This window comes from Panthera pardus, unplaced genomic scaffold (genome assembly GCF_024362965.1).
Source record: "Panthera pardus isolate Hobbes unplaced genomic scaffold, ASM2436296v1 HiC_scaffold_25, whole genome shotgun sequence".
Classification (NCBI taxonomy): domain Eukaryota; kingdom Metazoa; phylum Chordata; class Mammalia; order Carnivora; family Felidae; genus Panthera; species Panthera pardus.
The window spans coordinates 90,377,112-90,401,041 of NW_026526821.1; the positions used below are offsets into that span (position 1 = coordinate 90,377,112).

General features: G+C 44.6%; 1 protein-coding gene across 2 annotated transcripts in view; it reads left to right on the forward strand.

Annotated features, from left to right (window-relative positions):
* HK2 (hexokinase 2) overlaps positions 1 to 2,562 on the forward strand; it is a 62,018-nt gene extending 59,456 nt beyond the window's left edge. For both annotated transcript variants that reach the window (XM_019442834.2, XM_019442841.2), the window contains exon 18: positions 256 to 2,562. In XM_019442834.2, coding sequence (XP_019298379.2) covers positions 256 to 400 — 145 coding nt within the window. In that variant the 3' untranslated portion in view covers positions 401 to 2,562. The remainder of the gene's footprint in view (positions 1 to 255) is intronic.
* Positions 2,563 to 23,930: the final 21,368 nt, after the last annotated feature.

A 23,930-nucleotide genomic window follows, 5' to 3' on the forward strand; every position in this document is an offset into this window, starting at 1 on the left:
ATTGTCTTACAAGGATCTCTGCTCCCCACTTGCCTGCTATGACATAGAATTTGGGCATGTTGCCAGCCTTCACAAGCCTTGGTTTTCAGATACACGATACAGAGTGTTTAATACATGGTAGCTGTCGTCCTCTTGGTCATCTTAATAATTCTTGGGTTTCCAGCATAACTTCTTAGGGTCTCATCTCTGAGGACACAAATCAATCATGACTAAGGAAGTTTTTTTTTCCCTGTGTCTTCCTCCCCACGTTTACAGCTTTGCCAAAGTCATGCATGAGACGGTGAAAGACCTGGCTCCGAAATGTGATGTGTCCTTCCTGGAGTCAGAGGATGGCAGCGGGAAGGGGGCAGCTCTCATCACTGCTGTGGCCTGCCGCATCCGTGAGGCTGGACAGCGATAGAGTCCTGAAATTGGAAGGGACTTCCTGGAGTTCCCTCTCTTCCCTCCTTTAAATTATAAGATGTCATCCCCTGTGTCAGAGACAGACCCCTTGGGTTTTCTTTGGCAGAGGAAGACCCATCGGACTGGGTGTTGTCTCTATGTGTACTCACTGCAGAGTTCAGAGCCCAAGACTTAGCCCTCCTGAGATAAATAGGTTTTGAAGTAAGGACTTGTTCATACTTGTCACAACTCTTCCTATTGGTTCTCTGAAAACTTAAGAAGGCAAATTTTAACCTTTAGTAATCCCCCTGGCCAAATTCCATGTCCCTGTATAATCTCACAGAATGGGGACACTAATGAAAAGATACGGTTGCTTCACCATGGACCCTGAACGTGACATTTCTAGGTAAAGAGCATTCCCCAGTATGGAGGTGGATGTCATTTCTGCTCTGAGATCTGTGGGGATCTCCAATAACTTGAGCCTGATCCTCCACAGGCAGAAGTGGCGGGGTGGGAGAAGAGGCAGCGATGGAGGGAAATCCATGGATAGCCATATGACGGCCCCTCTTTAACCTCACTTTTCAAGCATGATGGGTTCCAGCGATGCTCTTCCTGGAATTAAAGCATCCCGAATCTGAGCAAGCAAAATCAAAGCCATGAGTTGACACATCCTGCAAGTGGGCTTGTCATATCTCCTTGTGGGTTCCTGAGTCATCCATGAGCAATGGACCTTTGGGGGGATGGGGAGACTTTTTTGGTCTGTTTTTAAAATTTTTCCTGCAGAAGTGGAAACAACCCTACTTTCATTTTAATTTATGTTTGAAATTTATTTACTTCATGAAGTACATCTACTCCTTTATCTTGACACTGTATGTAACGATGGGCTGTATGTAATGTATTTATATGTCAATTTGTTATGTGTATAAATACACAGGGTGTCTTCAGACTTGGCCTCTGTAGTAGATGAGCGTAATTTCAGGATGGAAGGTGAAGATACTGACAGGTTACTAGAAATACCTCATTCGCCTGCGGGAAGAGAAGGGAAGCCTCTTCAAGGTGAGTGAATGGCCAAGTAGCTCCTTCCCGGCTCCTTTTTAACTTGCAGACTCAGAAACGTGGAAGGCAGGGAACAGTGAGGGAAGCTGGGTCTATGGACTAAAAAAAACCATAGCGACTGGCTGCTCTGTCTAGACCTTCCTGGGGCAATATTACCCAGGCTCTTAACCAAAGGAAACAGGAATCATTTCAGACAGACTCACTGCTTAGGAATTATCATTCTTAGGGCAGTCAGTAGTATTTTTTAAGCTCTCCAAGAAGATAAAGGAAGCCACCAAAAACATTTAAAAAAAAAATCTGTTAATAGCAAACCAAAACTGAACAATGAAACAATCAAACAAAGAAAACCTCAGGGACAACACTTTTGGTGGATTTGTGCCCTCCTAGCAAAATCGGTTTGTTTCATAAATGTTTTATGAGAAGCATCGTCCAAGGGCTTCTCTAGGCTGAGCTGTTTTTATACACAGTATTTATTTCAAACTGTTGGTGCGGTTGGGGGGAGTGGGGTGGCATAAAATCTTGTATACTCTTACTTTTCAGGAGTGCAGTTAATTCTGAGTCCAAAAGCCCATTTCTTCCCTAAAATATGCACCCACACACACTGCAACTACATGGTAAAGAGGGAATGGCCCCATAACACTATTGAGTAGGAATCAAGGATGAAAACAAGGAAGGAAAGACACGACTCAGTAGCACCCAGTTTTTGCACATCTCTCACACTTGTACTGAGAACAGTGTTTAAGTTTGTGTATCACTAAAGAATGCCCAAGAAGTAGAGATGATTTTTAACTTTTAAACTTGAAAATTAGGCACTGTGTATGAAATTGCACCTTTTTTAAAGGTAGTGCTGTGTGTGTGGCTATTACACACGTGTTGTTGGTTTCCAAAAAGGAATGCTGGAATATGCATTTTGAATGTTTGTGTTCCCACAGTTAGGTGACAGTTCCTTGCTGATGCTGCTTTGCCTGATGTAAATATGGTGAATCTCAATCTTTGACCGGGATGTGTTGAATCTCAAATTATTGAGCACTCAGTCTAGTAAAGATGTTGTCATGTATAATAAGGAACTAGTTGAATTAACTATGTGATGTTAACTATTAATAAATTTTAACATTTTTCAAAATATTCAGTGTGTGATTCCTGAGAATTTTGAAGAATGTACTCATCTTTTGAGCATATGAGGATGTTCTAACTGGTGTGAGTAATTAATGAGTATCTTGATTTTGACTGTATGTGCTTGCTTGACAGGCATGTGGCCAAGACTTGGTCTTGACCCCAGATATTTCTCTTCTCAGAAACTCTGTTCCAATGGAACTGGAAGATAGATGACCTTTCCTAGGCCGTTTTTGAGCCTGTAACTTTCAAGCATCGGTGAAGAACCATGACTGGTGCAGCAGAATACTGTTTAGGGAGTTTGGCCGAGATATTAGCAGAGCCTGCAGGGGCCTGTGGCTGGTCTCTGTAGGCATGTGATTCACATTCAGGATATAAAGCCCTTACTTACGTGAACATCTAAAAAACATGCGCGTCTATTCTCTCCTTACCTTTCCTCTCTCTCCAATAAACAAAATGCAGACCTGGGCAATCCATTCCTCACAAGACCCTGCTGACATCCACTGACATGGCCCTCCCTGATTGACAGTGAAATTATGGAAGCATCCCATACACTCTTGTTGCAAGCGCTAACTGGCACAACCATTTAGGGGGAAACAGGCAACATACAACAAAAGCATGTTTTGTGTAATTTTCTAGAAATTTGTGCAGAGGAAATGGATAGTTAGAGACCAAGATTTCACTTCGAGGGTATTGGCTACTGTGTGATTTATAATAAAAAAACGTTCACTCCATACAGTGGGTCTGCCCACCCTGTGTGAGGGTCTGGTCAGGAAGACAATCTATTCCAGTTGGTTATACAGGTGATGAAAGAGCTGAGGAGCCAGAGTATGCAGAAGCAACCCAGAGATTAGCAATGTCCAAAAGATCCATTTCCATCCCACTGGATCCCACTGGCTGGACCAAGTCCAAAAGCTGCGGGTGCGGGGGGGGGGGGGGGAGGCGGTACAGGAGCTGGAACCACACACAGACTAGGGAGGAAGTCAGTTAGAAATACCCTGGCTTCTCCCTCCCATCTTCTACTTTTTTGCAGTGTCTCCATTGGCTGAACCCGGCAAGGAGCCAGCTGGAAAGGGAGACTGTGACCCGTGGAGGGTGGGGCCTGGACCTGAGCAATAAGTAACTTGCATGGACCCCATAAAACCATGACAGTGTTGTAGAAGGGTATTTAATATCATAGAAAATGTTGACAACATGCCGTTTCATGATGCAAGTGTGTTACACAACAATATATTATGATCCTGTTTTTGTTAGGAAATTATTATCTACAACAGGATTAATGTGTTACCCTGAATGTCCCCTCTGCCTCGCTGGACAGGGGACACAAATGAGGCCTCCACCTCTGTGGTAACAGCTGTAGCACCCCCTCAGCTGGCCCTCCACCCCTCTGGGATTTGGGCACCTCCACTTGGAGACCTCAGCAGTCCCCACCCCCATGCTCACGCTGCTTCTCTGCCCAGCTCCTGCCTCTCCTCCAGAGGGTCCCTTTCAGCCGCCCGGGAAAACCATTTCCTTCAAACAATGGACAGTCTGCACCCAAGTCGCTTGAAGCTGGGAAATAGCTTTTCCAGCTTCTGTCAAGCCCATTGCACCTTTTTTTTTTTCTTTCTTTGCTGCTTTGTTTTCTGTAGGCCCCAGGTGCAGAAGGCTAAATTACTCATACTCCTCCTCAGCTCAGCACATTTATTTTCTAGGCTTTGCAAGGACTTAGCTTTTTAAAAAATCTACTTAGTCCCCTTTATCCTCATGTCTCTTTCCCATTCTCCACTCATGACCAGCGATCGTGTTATTGTGTTGATGTGCACCTTACTTGTGTGTCTTTATGAAGCATCTATTGCTTTGTGAGCATGCTTTTTAATTTAAAAATGTTGGTTATAAGTCTTTTTTTGCTTTCCACTAGGCATCACGCTTTTAAAGACCCATAGATGTTGCTGTGCATACAGCTAATCCATTACTTACAGTTACTGCACCACCTCCCATGTGCGCATGCACCGTTTTCCCACCCAGGCTCCCAGTGCTGGGCGTGTGGCTTGACCCCGCTCTGGCAGCACAATCATCACTGCGGGGATCATCTTTACACATGTCCCCTTAATCATCTTTGGATGATCTCTTTGGGCACATCTGCAGGAGCAGGCTAGCGGGATCCCAGGTGGTGCATTTGCTTAATCTGATCCCATATTGCCAGGCTCCTCTCCTGAAAGGCTGCCTCAGCTTCCAATCCCCCAACAGCGAATCTCCCGCAACCCTTGGCATTATCCAGCTTCCTAATTTTTATTAATGTGCTGAATGTAAAGTGAGATTGTAAGGTTGTTTTAATTTACATTTCTCTACGATAAGGGTGAGCATCTCTTTATATCTTTCTTAGCATTTTATGGTCTTTTTCAGTTAACTGCCTGTTCATTCTCTGCTGATTTTTTAACCAGGGTTTTTTTTTTTTCCTTGATTTACCAGAGTCCCTTGTTTAATGTAGATATTAGTCTGTTGTTGCTTTAGGTGTTACATATATCTTCTCCCAGTATGTTATGTTTGTTCACAGCATCCTTTGGTGATAGGAGTCCCTCTCTTTTGGTGTAAGCAAATCCACCCATCCGTTTTGCTGTATGGCTGGTACTTCTGACCTTTCTCACCCTTAGCCCACTAACATTGTCTTCTGTTAATTTTATGTATAGTTTTACTTTTTACTTAAAAGGTTAATGTAAAAAAAACCCTGTGGTCATCCATCTTCCCTGTGGTATCAGGTAGGTTCTAGTTTTGTTTGGGTTTGGTTTTTCATGCCGTTAGTGTTCGTCTGCCCTTCCCCACTGATTTGTGGCAGCTTTTCTGAAGTGCGTGAAGTTTGCAAGGGTCAGTCTCTGAGTGCTCCTTTCTGCCCCGTCGATCTCTTTTGTTTGTTCTGGAGCCAGTAACACTTTTTACTACCATGACTTTCTAGAGTGTCTTAATATCTAGCAAACCAGTCTCTCTCCCTCTTTTCTTTTTCAGACTCGACTGTGCTAGTCATGGTCCTTTATTCCTCCACGTAAATTTTAGAATAAGCTTATCAAATCTCTGAAGAAAAATCGGCTCAAAGTTTGATTAGGGTTACAATGAATTTAGCGATTTTCAGAGTGGAACTGGCCTTTTTGCACGTTCACAGGAGCATAGAATGTCTCTGCGTATTCATCTAATCTTTTCTGCCTTTTCTAAGAGTTTCAAAGTTTTCTCTATAGTAGTTTTGTGAATTCTTTGTGAAATTAATCCCCAGACAGTTTATACTTGCTGGACATGGTCCTTGATTTTCATTATATTTTCTGGCTGGTTATCTCAGAGTGTCTCAGCCTCAGCACTATGACATTTGGGGCTGGATGATCCTTCGTGGTGAAGATGGTCCTGTGTGTTGTAGGATGCTAGCAGCATTCCTGCCTTTCACTCATCAGGTGCCAGCAGCACCCCTTCCCCAGTTGTGCCAAAATGTCCTCAGACATTGCCAAATGTCCTCTGGGGATGGGGCTGTCACATAAATAACTGACACCCAGTATTTTATCCCCAATATTGCACGGGCATGTCTTACTACGTAATTATTTATTGCTTATCTGAAATTCAAATTTAACTGAGTGTCCTTTTAAATCTTACTTGGTAAATTTGTCAACCCTACCTGAGAGGCACAATCGCTCCTCATTGAGAACCACTGGTGTAGATAAGCATTAGAAATTTGTGTAGGTTGATCTTGTTTCCGATAACCTTGCTCAGTTTTATTAGTTATGATAGGTTCTTTATTCTTTTGGTTTTTCTATGTAGATGACCATATATTTTATAAATACTTGAAATTTTATCTTTCCTTTCAAATTGCTCTACCTCTCTTTTTCTCTTCTTACCACATTAGTTAGGACCTCCAGCACTGTTTGTTAAACAGTAGCAGTAATAGTATATATTTGTCTCGTTCCTAGTCTTCAAAGGAACATGCCTAAATTTTCTCCATTAAGAAAAATGTTTGGGGTGCCTGGGTGGCTCAGTCGGTTGAGTGTCAGACTTTGGCTCAGGTCATGATCTCACTATTCATGGGTTCGAGCCCCACTTGGGCTCTGTGCTGACAGCTCAGAGCCTGGAGCCTGCTTTGGATTCTGTGTCTCCCTCTCCCTCTGTCCCTCACCCGCTTGTGCTGTCTCTCTCTCTCTCTCTCTCTCAAAAATAAATAAACATTAAAACATGTAATTTAAAAAAAAGGAAAAATGTTTGATGTAGGTGTTGGGTATCGATTTAAGGAACTTTTTCTATTCCTAGTTTGTAAGATTTTTAATTATGAAATCTTAAATAGATGTTGTGTATACTAAATGCTTTTTCTGTATCTATTGAAAAAGATGCATGGTTTTTCTCCTTTGGTCTTTACTGTGATGAATAACATCAATGCATTTGCTGGCAAATCTTTTACTGCTTGGATAAAGTATATCTTTTTCCATCATTGTTGGATCAGTGCAGTTGGTATCTTATTTTTTGCATTCTCATTCATAAGTGAAAGAGGCCTGTCATTTTTTACCCTTTGTATCATCCTGATCTGGTTTTGGCTCGAGGTTATATTAATTTCGCAAAAAAATGCTGGGCGGTCTTCTCTCTTTTCATTTACTGGAACAATCTGTGATGGGATAAAGATTATCTGTCTCTGGAAAGTTGAGTGGAACACATTACTTATAGGTCTAGTCAAGTATTCTATATCTTGACGTTCATATTTCCCAAGAAATTTATCAATAACGTCTAGATTGTTACACTGTTTAGAGAACACATGTCCATAATGCTTTAAAGACTTTTAAAAAATATTTTTAAAGATTTTATTTTTAAGCAATTTCTACACTCAACATGGGGCTTGAACTCACAACCCTGAGATCAAGAATTGCAAGCTCCACAGACTGAGCCAGGCACCCCTATTTTTGAAACTTTCAAACATATTCAAAAGTAGAAGGATTACTGGATCCTTTGTGCTTCAATACTTATCAACTCCTGGCCAACCTTTTTTCGCCTATAACCCCCCACTCAGCCCCTCATATTAATGGGAGGCCAACATCTGACACTGTATCATGAAAACTGCAGATGCTCCCGTATAAATCTTCAAAAGACAATGACTCTTTTTTCAACCAACCCATGATGCCATCACCTCCTCTCAGAAATTAATAAATAATTTCTCAACATCAAGAAATTGCCAGTGTTTAAACTTCCGGTTGTTTCATAAATGTCATTTAAAAAATTTAAATCAGGGGGCACCTGGGTGGCTCAGTTGGTTTATCGTCTGACTTCAGCTCAAGTTGTGATCTCAGGGCTCAGGTTGTGATCTCATGGTTCGTGAGTTCCAGCCCTGCGATGGGGCTCTGTGCTGACAGCTCAAAGCCTGGAGCCTGCTTCAGATTTTGTGTCTCCTTCTCTCTCTGCTCCTCCCCTGCTTGCGCTCTGTCTCTCTGTCTCTCTGTCTCTCTGTCTCTCTCTCTCTCTCTCAAAAACAAAAAGAAACATTAAAAAAATTAAATCAGAATCAAAGCAAAGTCTATGTATTGCACTTGATTGACCTGTCTTCTAATCTCTCCATAACAGGCTGCTCCCTCTGCTCTCTGTTTTCCTCTCATGTGAAAAAATCATGTCATTTGTCTAGTTTCCCATGATTGCCTCTCTGGTCTGTCATGTTTTCCTGTCCTCTGCATTCCTGTAAATTGGTGATGTAATCTCAACTCTTGATTAGATGTACATATGACATGTTAGCAAGCCTACTTCAAAGAGGTCATTGCATTATTCTTTACCTTTGTTGTGTCTGGACTTATGCCTTCCCTTCCTTGTATATTTGTTTATTTCAGTGGATAATTTCTCTTTCTCATCCCTTTTCTTGACCAGTCTTGCCAGAATGTTATTTCATTAATCTTTTCAAAGGATTAGCTTATGAAAAAAAAAGAAGAATCAGGTTATGAGTTCTGTTAATTTTTTTTTTCTTTCTCCCCTTCATTAATGTTTGCCCTTTTGTATTTCTTCCTTGTTACTTGAGCTTGCTTTGCTGCTCCTGTTCCAGCTTTTTAAGTGAGTTGTGTAGTTTGTCTTTGAAGTTAAGTTTCCCTCTGTCTACATATTGCATTGAAATTTCTTTTTTTAATTTTTTAAAATGTTTATTTATTCTTGAGAGAGAGGGAGAAACAGAGTATGAGTGGGGGAGCACAAAGCCTGAGTGGGGCTCGAACTCATGAACCGTGACATCATGACATGAGCCAGTTGGATGCTTAACCAACTGAGCACCCAACCCAGGCACCCCTACTGCATTGGAATTTCTAAGTAGTTAGTAATTTGGCAAATGGGTTTTTTTTTCCAACTTTTAAAATTTAATATTCTTTTCTTTAGTTTCCAGTAATATATTTTTTTAAACTATCACTTTGTTACTTGTTTCTGATTTTTTGGGATGATGGTCTGAGAAATGGTCTGTTTAATACTGAGTCTTTAGAATTATTAAATCATCCTTTGTGGTGTACTATATGGGCAATGCCATAAGCTTTCTAGATGTGTCTAAGAAGTTTTCATTCTCTGGTGCTGGGCCAGAATTAGTGAGAGGGAGTTATAAATATGGATATATTCTACAGCATTAACAGAAGTCATTTTTGAGCTTCTTGGTGGAAGTACAGCGTTATTTTCTTCCTCTTGGACAGCAGTTGTTTTTGTTTGCCTGTGTTTCCAAATGTTCTTGAAATCGATGTCAAAGATTTCACACACTCCCCCCCCCACCCTCAGGTAAGGGCACTGATAGGGACAAAGGGTGACATTTGCCCCTCTATATCATGTGGGTGGCTCACGTATCCTTCCTGGCCTGCCATCTTGGTCTGTAAAATGAAAGGATTTAAGCTCCCACCCAGCTTGAACATTTATGCTGTGTTGTTTGTAAGCTCCATCTGCTGCTGGCATGGTTACCTGAAAATCCTGGCACCATGGTCCAGGCTCAGATGCCAGCATGGCTGGAAACCTCACGAACCTGGCCCTCGAGGGAGAGCATGATCCCACCCACAGGCGAGGGATGAGGCCTTCCTCACTGCAATATCAGGAGATGATGTGGCCTTTTCCCTTTTTTCACTTAGTGATAAATGTGTTTCTTTCTTCATCATGTTCTTTGTTTTCCAGGCTGCAAGCCTGTTTTCAGGAAAAGGAGGCACGAAAGATGCCATTCAGAATGCTGAAATAAATAGCTATCAGCACCCTTGGCAGTGCTAGGACTTCAGGCCTGCTGAGGGACAAACGTGTGCTCTCTGTTTTATTAAATGTATTCCTTCTTAATAAGCAGTGGGAAATGTCAGAATGATCTGCAGCCGTCTGCTGACCCTGGGGACTGAGGAGGGTGTTCTAGTAGGCCTCTGAGCTTCTATTTTTCTATTTAACTCAGTCAGGCCAGGCAGAAATGTCCTCACCTTGGGATTCCAGAATTGCCCCAGGGGTCAGCTCCTCCTTCTATCAGCAAAACCAAGCCACCCTTCCTGGGAAAATTTCTACACATCTCCAAGCCCCAAATGCTGCCCTAAGTCCATTTTCTCACGCTCCATAGAGTGAATGTGTGTGTGTGTGTGGGGGGGGGGGGCAGTTTGTGCGCATGGGTATTATTCAGTTTATATACATTATACATGAAGAGCGTATGACTTTGCTTCACAACACCTGGATGCAAGAAATGTCACAGCACTGAAATTAGCTCTGAGCCTTCCCTCACCGAGAGGATGATAAGTCTGATATTGGGTATTATTGGGGTGCCCTTCCCCCCGTCAGGATGGAGAGGGAGTCCCTGGAGACGACACAGTCCAGAAACACCTGAGAAAGGGGCTTCAGTTTTGAGCACATAGAGCACCCTGCTTTCCAAGCCCAGGTGACCTGTTGGAGAAGCCTTAGTGCCTGCCATCCTGCCAGGGAACCTGCAGGAGTATCCACCTCACTTGGCACCAGAGGCTGGCCCAGAGCCTGCTGAGGGGATGGTACCCCTGGAGGCAGCACCCATGTGCCATTTAGCAAATACCCATCCTTGTGCTGTCAGCAGCTCTGCCTCAGAGGCGCCCTCGTGTGGTCATGAAGGGGAACATTTCCCCGCCCCCAAGGGACCACCAGAGAGTCTGTGTCCTGGTTGTCCTGGTCCCCAGACTCCTCTCTGGGTCTGCTACTCACCTTAAAGACTGAAGTTTGCTCCAGCCTTAGACACTGGATGAGTATTTAGATTCCCTCCCAAACCAGCAGATTATTTTATTTTTTATTTTGTTTTTAAGTTTGTTTATTTTGGGGGGGGGGCAAGCAAGCATGGGGGAAGGGGGAGAGAGAGAGGGGGACAGAGGATCCCAAGCAAGCTCTGCACAGTCAGCGCAGAGCCCAACGTGGGGCTCAAACTCACAAACCATGAGATCATGATCTGAGCAAAAATCAAGGGTCAGACACTCAATGGACTGAGCCACCCAGGTGCTCCCAAGCAGATTATTTTAGAATCATGCATGTTTCCTTTGTGTCCATATAGACAATATTTCAAAGGAGGAGAGGAAAGAAAAAGGAGGAGGATGGAAAAATCGGTAAGAAGGCTTGAACACTCCAGAAGATGGACTGGTAGGTAGGGATGAGGGTGGTGAGGTCTGAGGAGAACAGGCATTCAGAGCCCTGTCCATCCCCACCTCGCTCCACCGTTACCCCAGTACTTCTGGGTCCCTGTCTTGCAGGTTCTCATCCTGCACAGCTGGCCTTTACAGCACGAGTCCATGACTAGAGAGAGCTGATTGTCTTAAAGAGATAGTCAGACTTCCCAATGCAAGTGGTCTACCTTGGACAGTCTAAAAAGTCAGTTATTTACTGTAAATCAACAATGTAGTAAATTCATATTCAGTTAGGTTTATTGTAAATCAATACTTGAAATTTCCCACCTGAATGCTGTGGTGGGAGTTGAGAGCAGACTGGCTGTGGAGAAGTGCGCTCAGAGAAATTCGCATCTGCACGGCCCTGGGCCTCTCACTGGGACGCTTCCAAGGGCCTCGCCAGCTTTGTTTGACATCTAGCCAACACGGACACTTCTGGGCTCTCTTGCTCTCTGGTGTTTATGGAAATTCAGGAGTGTTTATTTTTTCTCTGGCTCACACTGTTTCTGTTGTCTTTGTAGCATTGTTTCTTCCAGCTCTCTGGAATAAATTTTTTTTCTTATGGTTCAGTGCTGAATCCTGACTTGTCTGTAGTTTGGATGAGGGATACTTTCGTAGAAGACCACGAAGGGACATTTTAATCAGAGAGTCTGGGACAGTGGAGAGCTCTGTGTTCTTTCCCGTTAGCAACACCTCACCAAGTAGAGTGAGATCAGGAACGACACCACAGCCACCAAAGGCTAAAGCAGAGGTCTCCAGGCCCCTCCCTGCACAAGTTCACTGTCAGTGGGCAGAGACACCCGATAGAGGCGAGAGTCAAATCTTCTGTCCATTAGCTCCAGCATCTTCCCTGCTTAGGGGCAGTGGGAAAGTGGACCCCACATTGGAGGCCTTCCCTCTCCTACATCCCCAACATCCTCAGATCTGCAGTTTCATTCTCTGGCCTAACCCTTCATTCCTTTCACTTCTCAACCAGCAAATTACCCCAGATGCCCAACCTTATCCCCAGATGTTCCCTCCTCTCTCCTGCCTTAATTCACTCATTCAAAAATATTGACTGAACAATTATTAGGACCATTGTTTTTGATACTGAGGATACAGCCATGGACAAAATACATAAACTCCTGCCTTACATCCTTGTAGCAAGAGAGTGAGCACCTACATATATTATGTCACATGTGGTTTGTGCTATGAAGAAAAATACAGCAGGGTTAGTGGATAGAGAATGATGGTGCGGGGCAGTGTGACTATTCTATACAGAGGAGAGAAGAAAGCCTTTTAAATAAAGGGGGAGCCACGTGCATATGTGGGGAAAGAGCTTCCCACACAGAGCCAATGGCAAGAGCTGTTGAGGAGCATCAGAAGGGCCAGTGTGGCTGGCAGAGTGCATGGACGGGCGAGTGGCAGGGGACACGGTAAGATGGTAACTGGAAGCCAGGTCAGGTGAGGCCTTGAAACCATTGTAAGCCTTTTGGAGTTTGTTCCAAGTGAAACAAGAAGTCATTGGAATGGTTTTGAGCAAAGCAATGCCAAAATCTGAGTTATGTTTTTTCTTTTTTTTAAATTTTTTAATCTTTATTTTTGAGAGAGAGAGACAGAGACAGAGTGTGAGCAGGGGAGGGGGCAGAGAGAGAGGGAGACAGAATCCAAAGCAGGCTCCAGGCTCTGAGCTGTCAGCACAGAGCCCAATGCGGGGTTTGAACTCACGAACCATGAGATCATGACCTGAGCCAAAGTCAGACGCTTAACTGACTGAGCCACCCAGGCGCCCCAAGAGTTATGTTTTCAAAAAGAGCACATTAGCTGCCATGCGGAGAATAGGCAGACATGGAAAAACCAGCTGTAAGTCTACTGCAGTAAACCAGGTGAGAGATGATGGACCAGGCAGGCAGCAGCACCAGTGGTGACAGCTGTCAAGCCGGATATGTTCTTTTTTTAAAAAATATTTTTACTGTTTATTTATTTTTGAAAGAGAGAGAGAGAGAGAGAGCTCAAGAGGGGAAGGGCCAGAGAGAGAGGGAGACACAGAATCTGAAGCAGGCTCTGTGTTGTCAGCACAGAGCCCAATGGGGGCTCGAACTCACGAACTGTGAGATCATGACCTGAGCCAAAGTCGGACGCTTAACAAACTGAGCCACCCAGGTGCCCCAAGCTGGATATGTTCTGAAGATAAAGTCACTAAACTTGTTAATAGAATGGATAGGGGGTGTGAAGGGAAGAGAAGAAGAGAAGATCAAAGCTGACTCCAAGGTTTTTGGCTTGAGTAACTCAAAGAATGGAGTTGTCATCCACAACCCTGGGACAGGGGTTGGTTTTGAAGACCAAAATCAAGAGGTCTATTTTAAATCAACTCAGGAGCAACAGATTGTGGTCTTGAAATACCATGTTCCAGGTTTGCTGGTCCCAGATCTGGGGCAGGAAATTCACCACATGATTCCAGAGCATCTTAAAATACCAGAAAGCAAGGAATAGCAAAGATAATTCAGGGCCTGTCAAAAGGACTAAGCCACGTGCTAAAGGTGGGATAATGTGAGCACCAATAAAGATAAAACTGCAATGGACCGAAACATCCTCAAAAATGTTTAAATCCAAAAGTTTATGGTGACAGTAAATTTGGTCACTTCATTGGTCTCTGGTGGAGAATGGTAAGGAGCCAACTCATTATTTTGAAAACTGGTTCATACAGGAAAAAAGTCAAGCATTTATACTGCCTTTCCTATGCAAACGATACCTTGGAATAACCAAATAGTAGATGAGGGGACATTTCTCTCTACAGAAGTATTCCAGCTAATGAACAAAGAATTATAGAACTTAAAATTCACCATTTGGCAATCCTAATGAAGTAATAGACCCAGACAGTGAGCATAAACTTTGAATATGACAAAAAGAGAGAGAAACAGACATTATGTGCCTTCTGATGGAAAACTATACCACCACATATAGAATCTCAGTACCAATTTGTAGGTAATACACAGGTGGGACATTCAGCAAAATCCTAAATTAAGGAAACTCTGTAGGACAAATGGTCTTATTTTAATAAGTACATTGAAAAGGAAAAAGAGAGAGGGAGGGAGAAACTATAGATTAAAAGAGACTTAAAAGGTATATCAAACAATCACACTATAGATCTTTTTGGGATCCTGATTCAAATAAGCAATCTTACAAAAAATTGAGTCCATTGAAAATTGGAACAGTGACTGGGTATTAGATGATATTAAGGAGTTGTTATTTTCTGTGATTGCAATAATGATATGATGGTCATGTTTAAAAATGGGGTCTTATCAGGGCGCCTGGGTGGCTCAGTCAGTTAAGCATTTGACTCTTGATTTCGGCTTGTCATAATATCACGGGTTCTCGGACTGAACCCCACATTGGGCTCTGTGCTGACAACACAGAGCCTGCTTGGATTCTCTCTCCTTCTCTCTCTGCCCCTCCCCTGCTCCTGTGGGCACTTTCTGTCTCTGTGTCTCTTTCTCTCTCTCTCTCTCAAAATGAATAAACATTTAAAAAAAATTAAAATGATGTATTATCTTTTAGAGACACACACTGAAATATGCACAGATAAAATGATGCAGCCTGTATGTCTGGGACTAGCTTCAAAATAATGCAAGGTTCAAGGGGAAGAGAAGCAAGATTGACCATGAGTTAGTCATGTTGAATCTGTGTGATGGGTATATGGGAATTCATTAGACCAATCTGTCTATCGATTTTGTAGGTGTTTGAAATTTCCCATTATAAGTAAAAGAGAGAGCATATTTAAAAAGTAATGAACAGAGGAAGGTAAGGGAGAAGGGAAGGAGAGAGGAAGAAAGGAGAGGAAGGAGACAGTTGTGTTTTGGGCATGTGAAGTTGGAGCTGCTAATCTGATGTCCTGACAGAAACATCAAGTTGGTAGTTGGGTATGTGGGCCTGAAGTTCAGGAGAATATTAAAGTTTGAGACAAAAAAAAAAATCAAGGAGTCCTAAACTTAAATATGTGTGAAAATCATGGAACTGGGTGGGATCACCTTAAAAATGAATATGAATAAGAGAAAAGAGATGTTACAGACTAAATCTTGAGGATTTCCGAAATTGAGGGTCTGGAAGAGGAGGCAGAAAAGGAGGTGCTCTGCTGAACGTTGCATTTGGCAGAGGGTGGCCATCACTGACCTGGACCAGAGCAGTTTGGGGAAAGTTGCGGTGATTTCTGGAAGGCAGAGAAGGAGACCAGAGGCAGTGAGCATGGTTGAATCTTTAGAGGAATTTTGCAAGAGAGCAGCAGAAAAATTACACAGATATGTGAGCAGGGGTACAGGGATGACAGGTTAGTTTTCAAGGTGGGAGGAGTTACAGTATGTTTTTATTCTGATGGGAATCATGAGTAGAGAGAATAAATAATGATGAAGGGAGGGGGCAGTTACCAGCAGGATGTCCTGAATCACCCCTGTGGGTCTGAAACAGGTTCATGATCAGGTTAACTACAATGCATTTGGTGTTATGCACACACACTTCACTGTCTGAAGCCTGAATATCAGCCCATGGCCTTCTCAGGGGCTCTGTAAAAGTGCTGATGTAGCTTTGATGCTCATATAGCCATTCTGGAGCTGAGTCCACAGTGGGGGCATGAAGTTGGGGGCCCTCCAAGCGTAGGACTCAAGGATCAGCACAGGGTGCTTTGTGAGGTTCTGCATCAGCCCAGGTTGAGTACATTTGGAAATACTTTCTTGGGCAACCTGTACACATTCTTAGCAAAGTCCTTTACTCCTGCAAACTGGGTGGAACTGCGAAGGAATTGATGACTTTTGATTCCAATTAGGCTGTGTCCTTGCTGTGCTGCTCCTTGTGGCTGTCTGTGATGCAGGACACTGTGATGAGGCATGGCCAGGCCATGTGCTGCAGAAAGACCTGGGGAGAGTCAGCTGGTCAGCACTACAGTCCATGCTGAGGCCAGGCTCTGCTGGCACAGGAAGTCGAGATCCTGCTTCTGGGTCTGAGGAGGAAGCCAGAGATAAGGCTGGGGTTTACCTCTGAAAGCTGAGCTGAGACCAGAGCAGGTGCTGGGGATGAAGTCACTGGAGGAGCTCTAGCCCTTGTGGATTTTTTGGCAACACACCTTTCCCCCATAAACACTTGTATTAAGTCCTCTTTTATTAGACTTATTTATTACTTACCTTACTGGAAGGGTCTGAGAAGAGAGGGGGCGTGTTTAAAAGAATCACTCAGGTGATTCTCTGTGCTGAGAATAGACCAAGGGGAACAAGGGCAGAAGCAGAAAGTTCAGTAAAGAAGCTGTTGCAATGATCCAGGTGAAGGATGTGGGTGCCTTGGCGGAGGTGTTGGAAGAGGTCAGACTGGATTATTTTGAAAGTAAGGCCAGGACTGCTGGTGGATTGCAAGTGCAGTGCTGGGGAGGAGAGGGCTGGAGGAGAGTGGGGCTGTGCATGGTATTTGGGCTGTTTTCTTTTTTTGGCACATAGATTTGCATTTTCACCCGTTGCATTTTCAAGCCACACGACTTGCTTTGGACAACAAGATATGAGCAGAAGAGATGTGTATGGCATTGAAGTGTGAGAGGGAGACCTTGCAACATGCCTTCTCCTGCCTCAAAGACTGTGGAAATATTTGGTCGGGTCCCTAAGTGAACATGAGGTGTAGAGCTCCGACAAACTTAGGCTAGACATGAGCAACAAAATAAACATTTGTTGTGTTTGCCCCTGAGATTTGGGGGTCTTTGTTATTGCAGCATAACCGAATGTATCCTGACAAGTTCAGATAACAGGATGTGTTCTGAGCAACCGCAAGATGAGTTTTTCATTTCTTGAGATAAGAGGGAGTGTGGGAGGAGTGGGTTTTGAGGGGAGAGTTCTGAGCTTGTTTTTGGACACACTGAGTTTGAACTTCATGTCCTGCATCAGGCATCCAAGTGCAGACGTTGAATCAGCAGTTGGATACACGGATCTGATTTCTGGGGAAAAGTCAGGCTGGACATTTAATACACTCGGGAGTTGTGAGCAGGAGGCCAGGTAAGATCACTAGGAAGTGGGCGCAGGTAGAGAAAAGTGTAGACAGCTTTAAGGCACCAAAGGAAGACTCACAACTGTGTTGGATGCTGCTGACAGGTCACCAAGGTAAGAACTCTCAACTGACTTGAGATTGCAATGTGGAGTGATTAGTAACCTCAACAAGAGCAATTCTGGTGGCATCAGGAGAATGAAACTGATTGAAGTGGGTTCAAGAAAGATTAGGAGGAGGGAAAGTGCAGTCTGAGTATAAACTCTTTTGAAGAGAATTGATGTAATAGAATGATGGTTGTGGGAGAAGTTTCGGGTCAAAGGAATTTTTAAATTAAAAACTTTTTTTCAGATGGAAAAAATTATAGTACATACACATGTTTTGGGAACACGTGCATGTTTCCTTCAGTAGAAAAAGAGAGAGAGAAAATTGTTCACGTAGTGCGAGAGGAGCCAATGGATGAAGTGGTGTCGCATAAGGCTGCTGATCCTGCAGACGCTTGCACTTCGGAAGGTTCAGGGCCCCTGCCTTCTGGGTGGGGGGGGGGGGGGGCTAGGGTGGAGGGGTGGAGGGGTGGAGGGGAAGGAGGAGGTGGCTCAGACTCCCGTGCATTGATTCAGTGCCCGAACGGAAGGCAGAACAGGGGGTTGTTCTGGATGAGCAATAAGGTTTTTTGCAGGTCTAACAACTTATTATCTCAAAAGCGAACTTTTCCTAATAATCTAGCCATCAGCTCTTTGCTGTTCTTCATCTTGCAGACTGGACAGTCGTTACGTAGTGTTGATTGCCCCCACTGGGCGGGAATTGGCTCTAGCCCTCCGCCCCCTGGCGCCGCTGACTCTGCTCATAGCCCGTAGAAGAGTTCAGGCCCCGCAGCTGGCCCATGAGCTTGAACCTAGCTTCAGGGCAGCCGGCACTTGATGGATACCTGTTTTTTCCCATTGGTAAAATTGGAATAATAATAGTACTTACCCCATTGGTGCATTTAGAGGGTGCCAAGTGCTCAGCTGTTTCTCGGCACCTGAGAGTTTGAGCTGCTAGTACCCTCACCTGCCCTCACTTCTGCGTTTCGCGCTGAGCTTTCCACAGCGCAGGTCTCTGCTGTAGAACCTTGGGTGGTCTCTGTTGTCCTCTGGCTCTGATCCAAACTTCTTCACTTATCAAATGGAGCCCTTCACGATCTGGTTCCAAACTCCTTTTCTAGTTCCGTGTCTCAGCACCTCCCTTCCACGCTCTTTGTAGTTCAGACACAGAAACTTGCCACTCTCCAACCCATGTCTTTTCTTTTTGCTTCCACAATTTCACAAAAGATACGCCGCCTTCACCTCCCTGAGAAATTCTGAGAAATTCTGCCCATTCTTTAAAATTCAAGTTAAGTAATACGTTTTCCTGGAGGATGTCCCTGACCTCACTCTGCACACCTCTGATCCTGGGCCGGCTCATTCTTTTTTACTTTGTTAAAAAAATTTTTTTTAGAGTTTACTTATTTTTGAGATAGAGCACAAGCAGGAGAGGGGCAGAAAGACAGGGAGACACAGAATCCAAAGCAGGCTCCAGGCTCTGAGCTGTCAGCACAGCTCATTCTTAGGTCTGTCCCCTACCTCTAAGTTTGCCTGTCTGTCCCTCCCGCGATGAGCTCCTCATGAGCAGGAGCTTGTTTTGTTCCTTTATTTTTAGTGCCTTGAACGGCCTCTGGCACTAATAAACACCTTGGGGATGGCCACTTATGTTATTCCCTCCTTTGTATCTATCTCTTTCCCAGCCCTTAGTGATGCACATTGAATTATTTGTTGGGGGTCTGTCTTCTCCATTAAGCCACAAATGTCGTGGGAGATGAGACGTTAGCTTTTTACTACCCATGTTATCACAGTCTAACACACAGCAGTGGCTCAACTAAAAAAAAAATAATAATAATAAATAAATAAATAAAATTGAAGGCATGGACTCTGCCACCTTCCCAAGTGCCTGAAGCATCCCCGCATTTCTTGAGACGGCCTCCAGGTGGCGCCCGCCGCCCAGAGGAGCGGGCACTTGGGGCGAGGCCAGGTCCCCGCCTCTGGGTGGCCACGCTGCCTTTTCTCCACAAAAGTGCAGCCTGTGTCAGAGGTGCATGGCCTCCCTGTGCCTTTGGGTCTCCTTGCAGATATTTTAGGAATGTTAACTAGGGAGGGAGGAAGGGGCTGCTGCCTTCCGGTGCCTCTTGGGTGTTATCTAAGCCTCCGGTGTAAGCAAGTGAAGGAGGCACATCTCTGCCCGTGGCTAACAGCTGCAACATGCACACACGCAAAATGTTATTTATTGGTCAAAATAATGACAAGTGCATGACTTGTCCAGCACACTTGCCAGGTGTCAAGCACTGTTCTAAGTACTTTACATACATTAATTCAAAGGCTCATTGTAAGATTTAAAAAGTTAAAATTTACATTTTATAGTGAGGAAACTCAGGTATAAGAGGTTAAATAACTTGGCCAAGATTGCTCATTTAACAAGTAGCCCAGGTAGGGTTAGAACCCCGGCCGACTGGTACCAGAATATGCAGGCTTTTCACTCTGCAAGCCGGCTTCTCTCTCACTATTGAGCTGAGTGGCCATCTAGCTGTCCAACTATCTAATGCCCAGCCAACCAGACTGCATTTATTCAGCACCTACCATGTGCCAAGTACTTCCTTTGCCTTAGGGCTAAGCGGGTGAATGAAACAGAGCATCTGCCTTTCAGGAGCCTCCTGCTGTCAAGGGAGACCAAAGTGTTGGGAGGGGGATGTGCCAAGTAGGTGCCCAGGGACAAGTAGCGGAAATGGAGATGCCAGCCTTTTCCCTGTCTTCCCAAGCAGCTTGCCTGGCTTTTTTCTGGTGTCCCATTCCTATTATTGGTCTTTTTTTTTTTTTTTTGGTCCATCAATCTTGGCACTGGAAACCTGTTGGGGCTCAGGCATTCCCCTCTCCAGTTTTGTCCCAGAACACTTGCATAGTGCTGGGCCCCCCGTGCTTACTGATTAACTTCCCCAGAGCTGCCTGCTGCCTAGACTTCTGGATATCAAGGACTCTGCTGCACTTGATTATTATACAACCAACTGACACACTGCCCCCATTCTCCCCACACTTTCCCATCACCATCCTGACCCCATCATCTACAGCTGCAGCTTGCCTGGTCCTCCACTAAGCTCTGCTTTCTGAGGCCGCAGCCCAGCCATACCATCTGCTCCACCTCTGAAATCTTTAAGCCCCAGCTTGAGTGCTGGGTAGGTTTTATTATCAGTAAATAATAAAATCACTCGTTCTGGCTCAGTCACACTTCTACTTCACTCCAATTGGTGGTGTCTATAAGACCTGCAGACTCTAGACTCTTTCCTTTTCTTCTTCCTTTTTTTAAAAAACAATTTTAATGTTTATTCATTTTTGAGAGACGGAGAGAGACAGAGCACGAGCAGGGGAGGGGCAGAGAGAGAGAGGGAGACACAGAATCCATAGCAGACTCCAGGCTCTGAGCTGTCAGCACAGAGCCTGATGTGGGGCTCGAACTCACAAACCGTGAGATCATGACCTGAGCCAAAGTCATACGCTCAACTGACTGAACCACCCTGGCGCCCCACTTTCCTTTTCTTCTAATACATCAGTCCCCTGCTGGCTTTGCTTCCTTCCCCACCCATCCTAGATGTCATGGGTGATCACTAGAACCCTGTGATGGTCCCTCAACTTTTCTGTCTCCTCGTCAACACCTGCTCTCCAAGTCTGCCAGGCTGGATCAGCTGGAGTCTGCTTTCTTTCTTCCCTGGGAATGCTGCAGGAGTTCACACAGCTGGAAGGTTGGTGGCAGGTAGGACTGGCCACATGATTTGTGCAAAATGAACATGTGGGGTCCCTGTTAAGATTTTTAACAATTCCAAGATGGTGACAGCAAAGCATTAAATCAAGTGCAGGCCCTTCCAAGCACAGGACTGGGTGAGACTGTACAGGTCACACTCCCTTGAAGCTCTGTGCTAGGTCTTAAACATAGCTCCCCGCTTTGCAGAGCTTCCAGGGCTATCCGATCACCCTGATGCCTCAGATCTGCTGCCTCTCCTGCCCTCTCCATTGGCCAGCCACCATTGCTGTCCTCAGCTCTCCCATAACATCCCAGTCCCAGACGACGTTTCTCCAGCCTCGCTTGCATTCTGGAAGGTTTTCTTGAGTGGAGGAGAAAGGCCGGAGTTCCCACCCGTGTGAAAGCCATCTGGACCACACGGCCTGGTAGACAAAGACATGAGAATCTCTGTCATAGTGAGCCCTCTCAGAGCCTGGCCTCCTTAGCTACCTGTGTGACTGCATCTAGACATCAATGGAAAAAAGACAGAGGATGGGGAAGAACTGACAGGTGGCTGTGCTCTCCCTGGCTAAGGGTTGATGAGGCATTTCACATGTGTTCCTGGATCTATTCCTTTACGGGCCTTTTATGTTCTAAGATGAGGGAATAGCCTCAGAAAGGTTAAGTAGTTGCTCCAGGTCACACAGCTGGTAACTGGCACACCTCTAAGCCTAGGTTGGTGCGAGGACAAAGTCTACATGCTTTTCCCTTTATGTCTCCCTCTCCAAAGGGGCAGTGTTAGGTCTCGACACTTATTCACTAACCAAATCCAACACTTCTTTCTGCCCTGTCTCCTCCCCAGCACATTGGTTACCTCCTGAGGAAATTCAGTTTTATCCTCCGAACCTGCCAAGATGACACTTATACACTTCTCTTCACTGATAATAAAAACTACCCAGCATTCAAGGAGAAAAATTCACTTGGTTATTCTCTCACAACCCTTTTTTCCTCGAGTCCCCCACCACCCCCCTGTCCATTGGGCTGGGAAGGAATGGGGGAGAATTCCATCTCCCTCTGCTCGATACTCGCCTATGGTCCTCATGCGACATCTCTCACCATTTCCTCCCCCATTCAAACCTTTGGCACCCACGTGGTCTGGGCCACGGCCAGGTCCACTGCTGTCCTGTCACAGATTGTGCTTCTGCCAGTGCCCTTCCCAAAGCACCATGAGTGGTACTTAGTAGATATGGAAATGAGAACACTGGCTGCATATTTGATGATGTTAAGGTGTTTTCTAAAATCTAGATGTGGTAAGAGCATCGAGGTCATATTTTTTTAAAGGATCATTTTTAAGAGACATACACTGAAATATTTATTGATGAAATCAAACTTGGGCTTGCCTCAATATAGGAGGGGAGATATAGGTGGGAGTTTGGCCAGAATAAGATTGACTCTCAGCTGATGGTACTGAGCTTTGATGAAGGGCACATGGCGGGGGTGGGGTGGGGGGAGGGAGGGCGTTCACTGTACTCTTCCATCTGCTTCTACATTTATCTGAATTTCTCCATAGGAAAAGGTTTAAATAAAGAAATGTATTAGGTATTAAAATGAAGGGTAGTAAACTCAAGACGTCTGAGTATAGGAGAGGGGATGGTGGTGGGCAGAGCTGGGAAGAAGCCTAAAATTAGCGAGTGCAACAAGGTGAAGAAACATCACATTTGGGCTTTTCTAGAATTAATATGTAACCAGCTGTCTCTTCACCTGCCCCCCTCCTGCCCCTATCATCAGCCAAGACAGGGCGGGGGGCCCAGTGTTCATCTCTGGAAGCCTGCCTCCTTCACATGTGTTGCTGGAACACTGGGGGCCTGTGCAAGTCTGAGCAGAGCTCCCCCAGGCTTCTGTCTAAGCAAATGTGCCCTGGCCAGCCTGCAAGCTGCAGCCATTCTTGCCCTCTCCGCCGCAGGATGCTGCTATAGAGCACTGGCCCCATACCCTGACTTCTGTTGCTTCTCGAACTGGCTAAGGAGTGCTTATTTGGGTGGGGACTCCAGAAGGCTGGCTGTATGGTGACCCCCAAAAAGGAATGGACATTCCTTATGTGAACGAGACTGTTTTTCTTGTTCTTTCCATGTCTCCCTGCCTTTCCTCCCTGTTGGTAGTGGTACCTGGAAGCAGGAGTACAGGCAACCCTGGCTTCTAAACATGCAGTGATTATGGTCTGAGGAATTAAAGAGAATACGTGGTTTGAAGACACATTGTTCTATGCTAATACTGTAAAATTCCAATCAGAAAATTTAACATAATCAGAAAATGGATTATCATTCATATTTTCCTGCATTTTCTGGGTAAGGCTTGCAATACTTGGTCTTCATCAATGAAGCACAGAAATAGCCTTTGATAGAGTGGTTGGAAGCCGGCATGCACAGCTGCCATGATGGATGATGCAACGTCATAAGTAATGAGGCAATCAGCATTAAATAAATGGTATCAGAGAACTGCAGAGGCACAAAAGAAAAACAAACAGCCCAAATCCCAAACCATCTTGTTTCAATACAAACAAGTTTCAAAGCATGACACTGTGAGCAGTAACAGTGTTGCTGTCTTTTTCTTGCTGGTAGAGATAGAACATTAGCCAAAAGAGCACAAAGAGATGTTTCCTGCATCTGAACAGAACCACTTGGTGCCTGGACTCTATGAAGAATCTTCACATGTAGTGATAGAACAGTAAACAAATATGTAAATGCCTCTTTGCTACTGATGATTCTAAATCTTCATTGATTGATGTCAACATCTCACATGAGCCAATAAATTTTGAAATACATTTTAAAGGCAAATTGTTTAGGTAGACAAGGACCCCGACAAAATGCTTTTCCAGGGCTCTGCACAGCAGGGGTGCCCTTGGTCACTGGTGGTCTTGAAAATTCTTGCAGTGGACTGGTGGCAATAAATACCTCATTGGAGTAAGTGCAAGAGGTACTGAGGAGACAAAAATTGGAGACAATGAATATAGACTAAGTTTTAAAA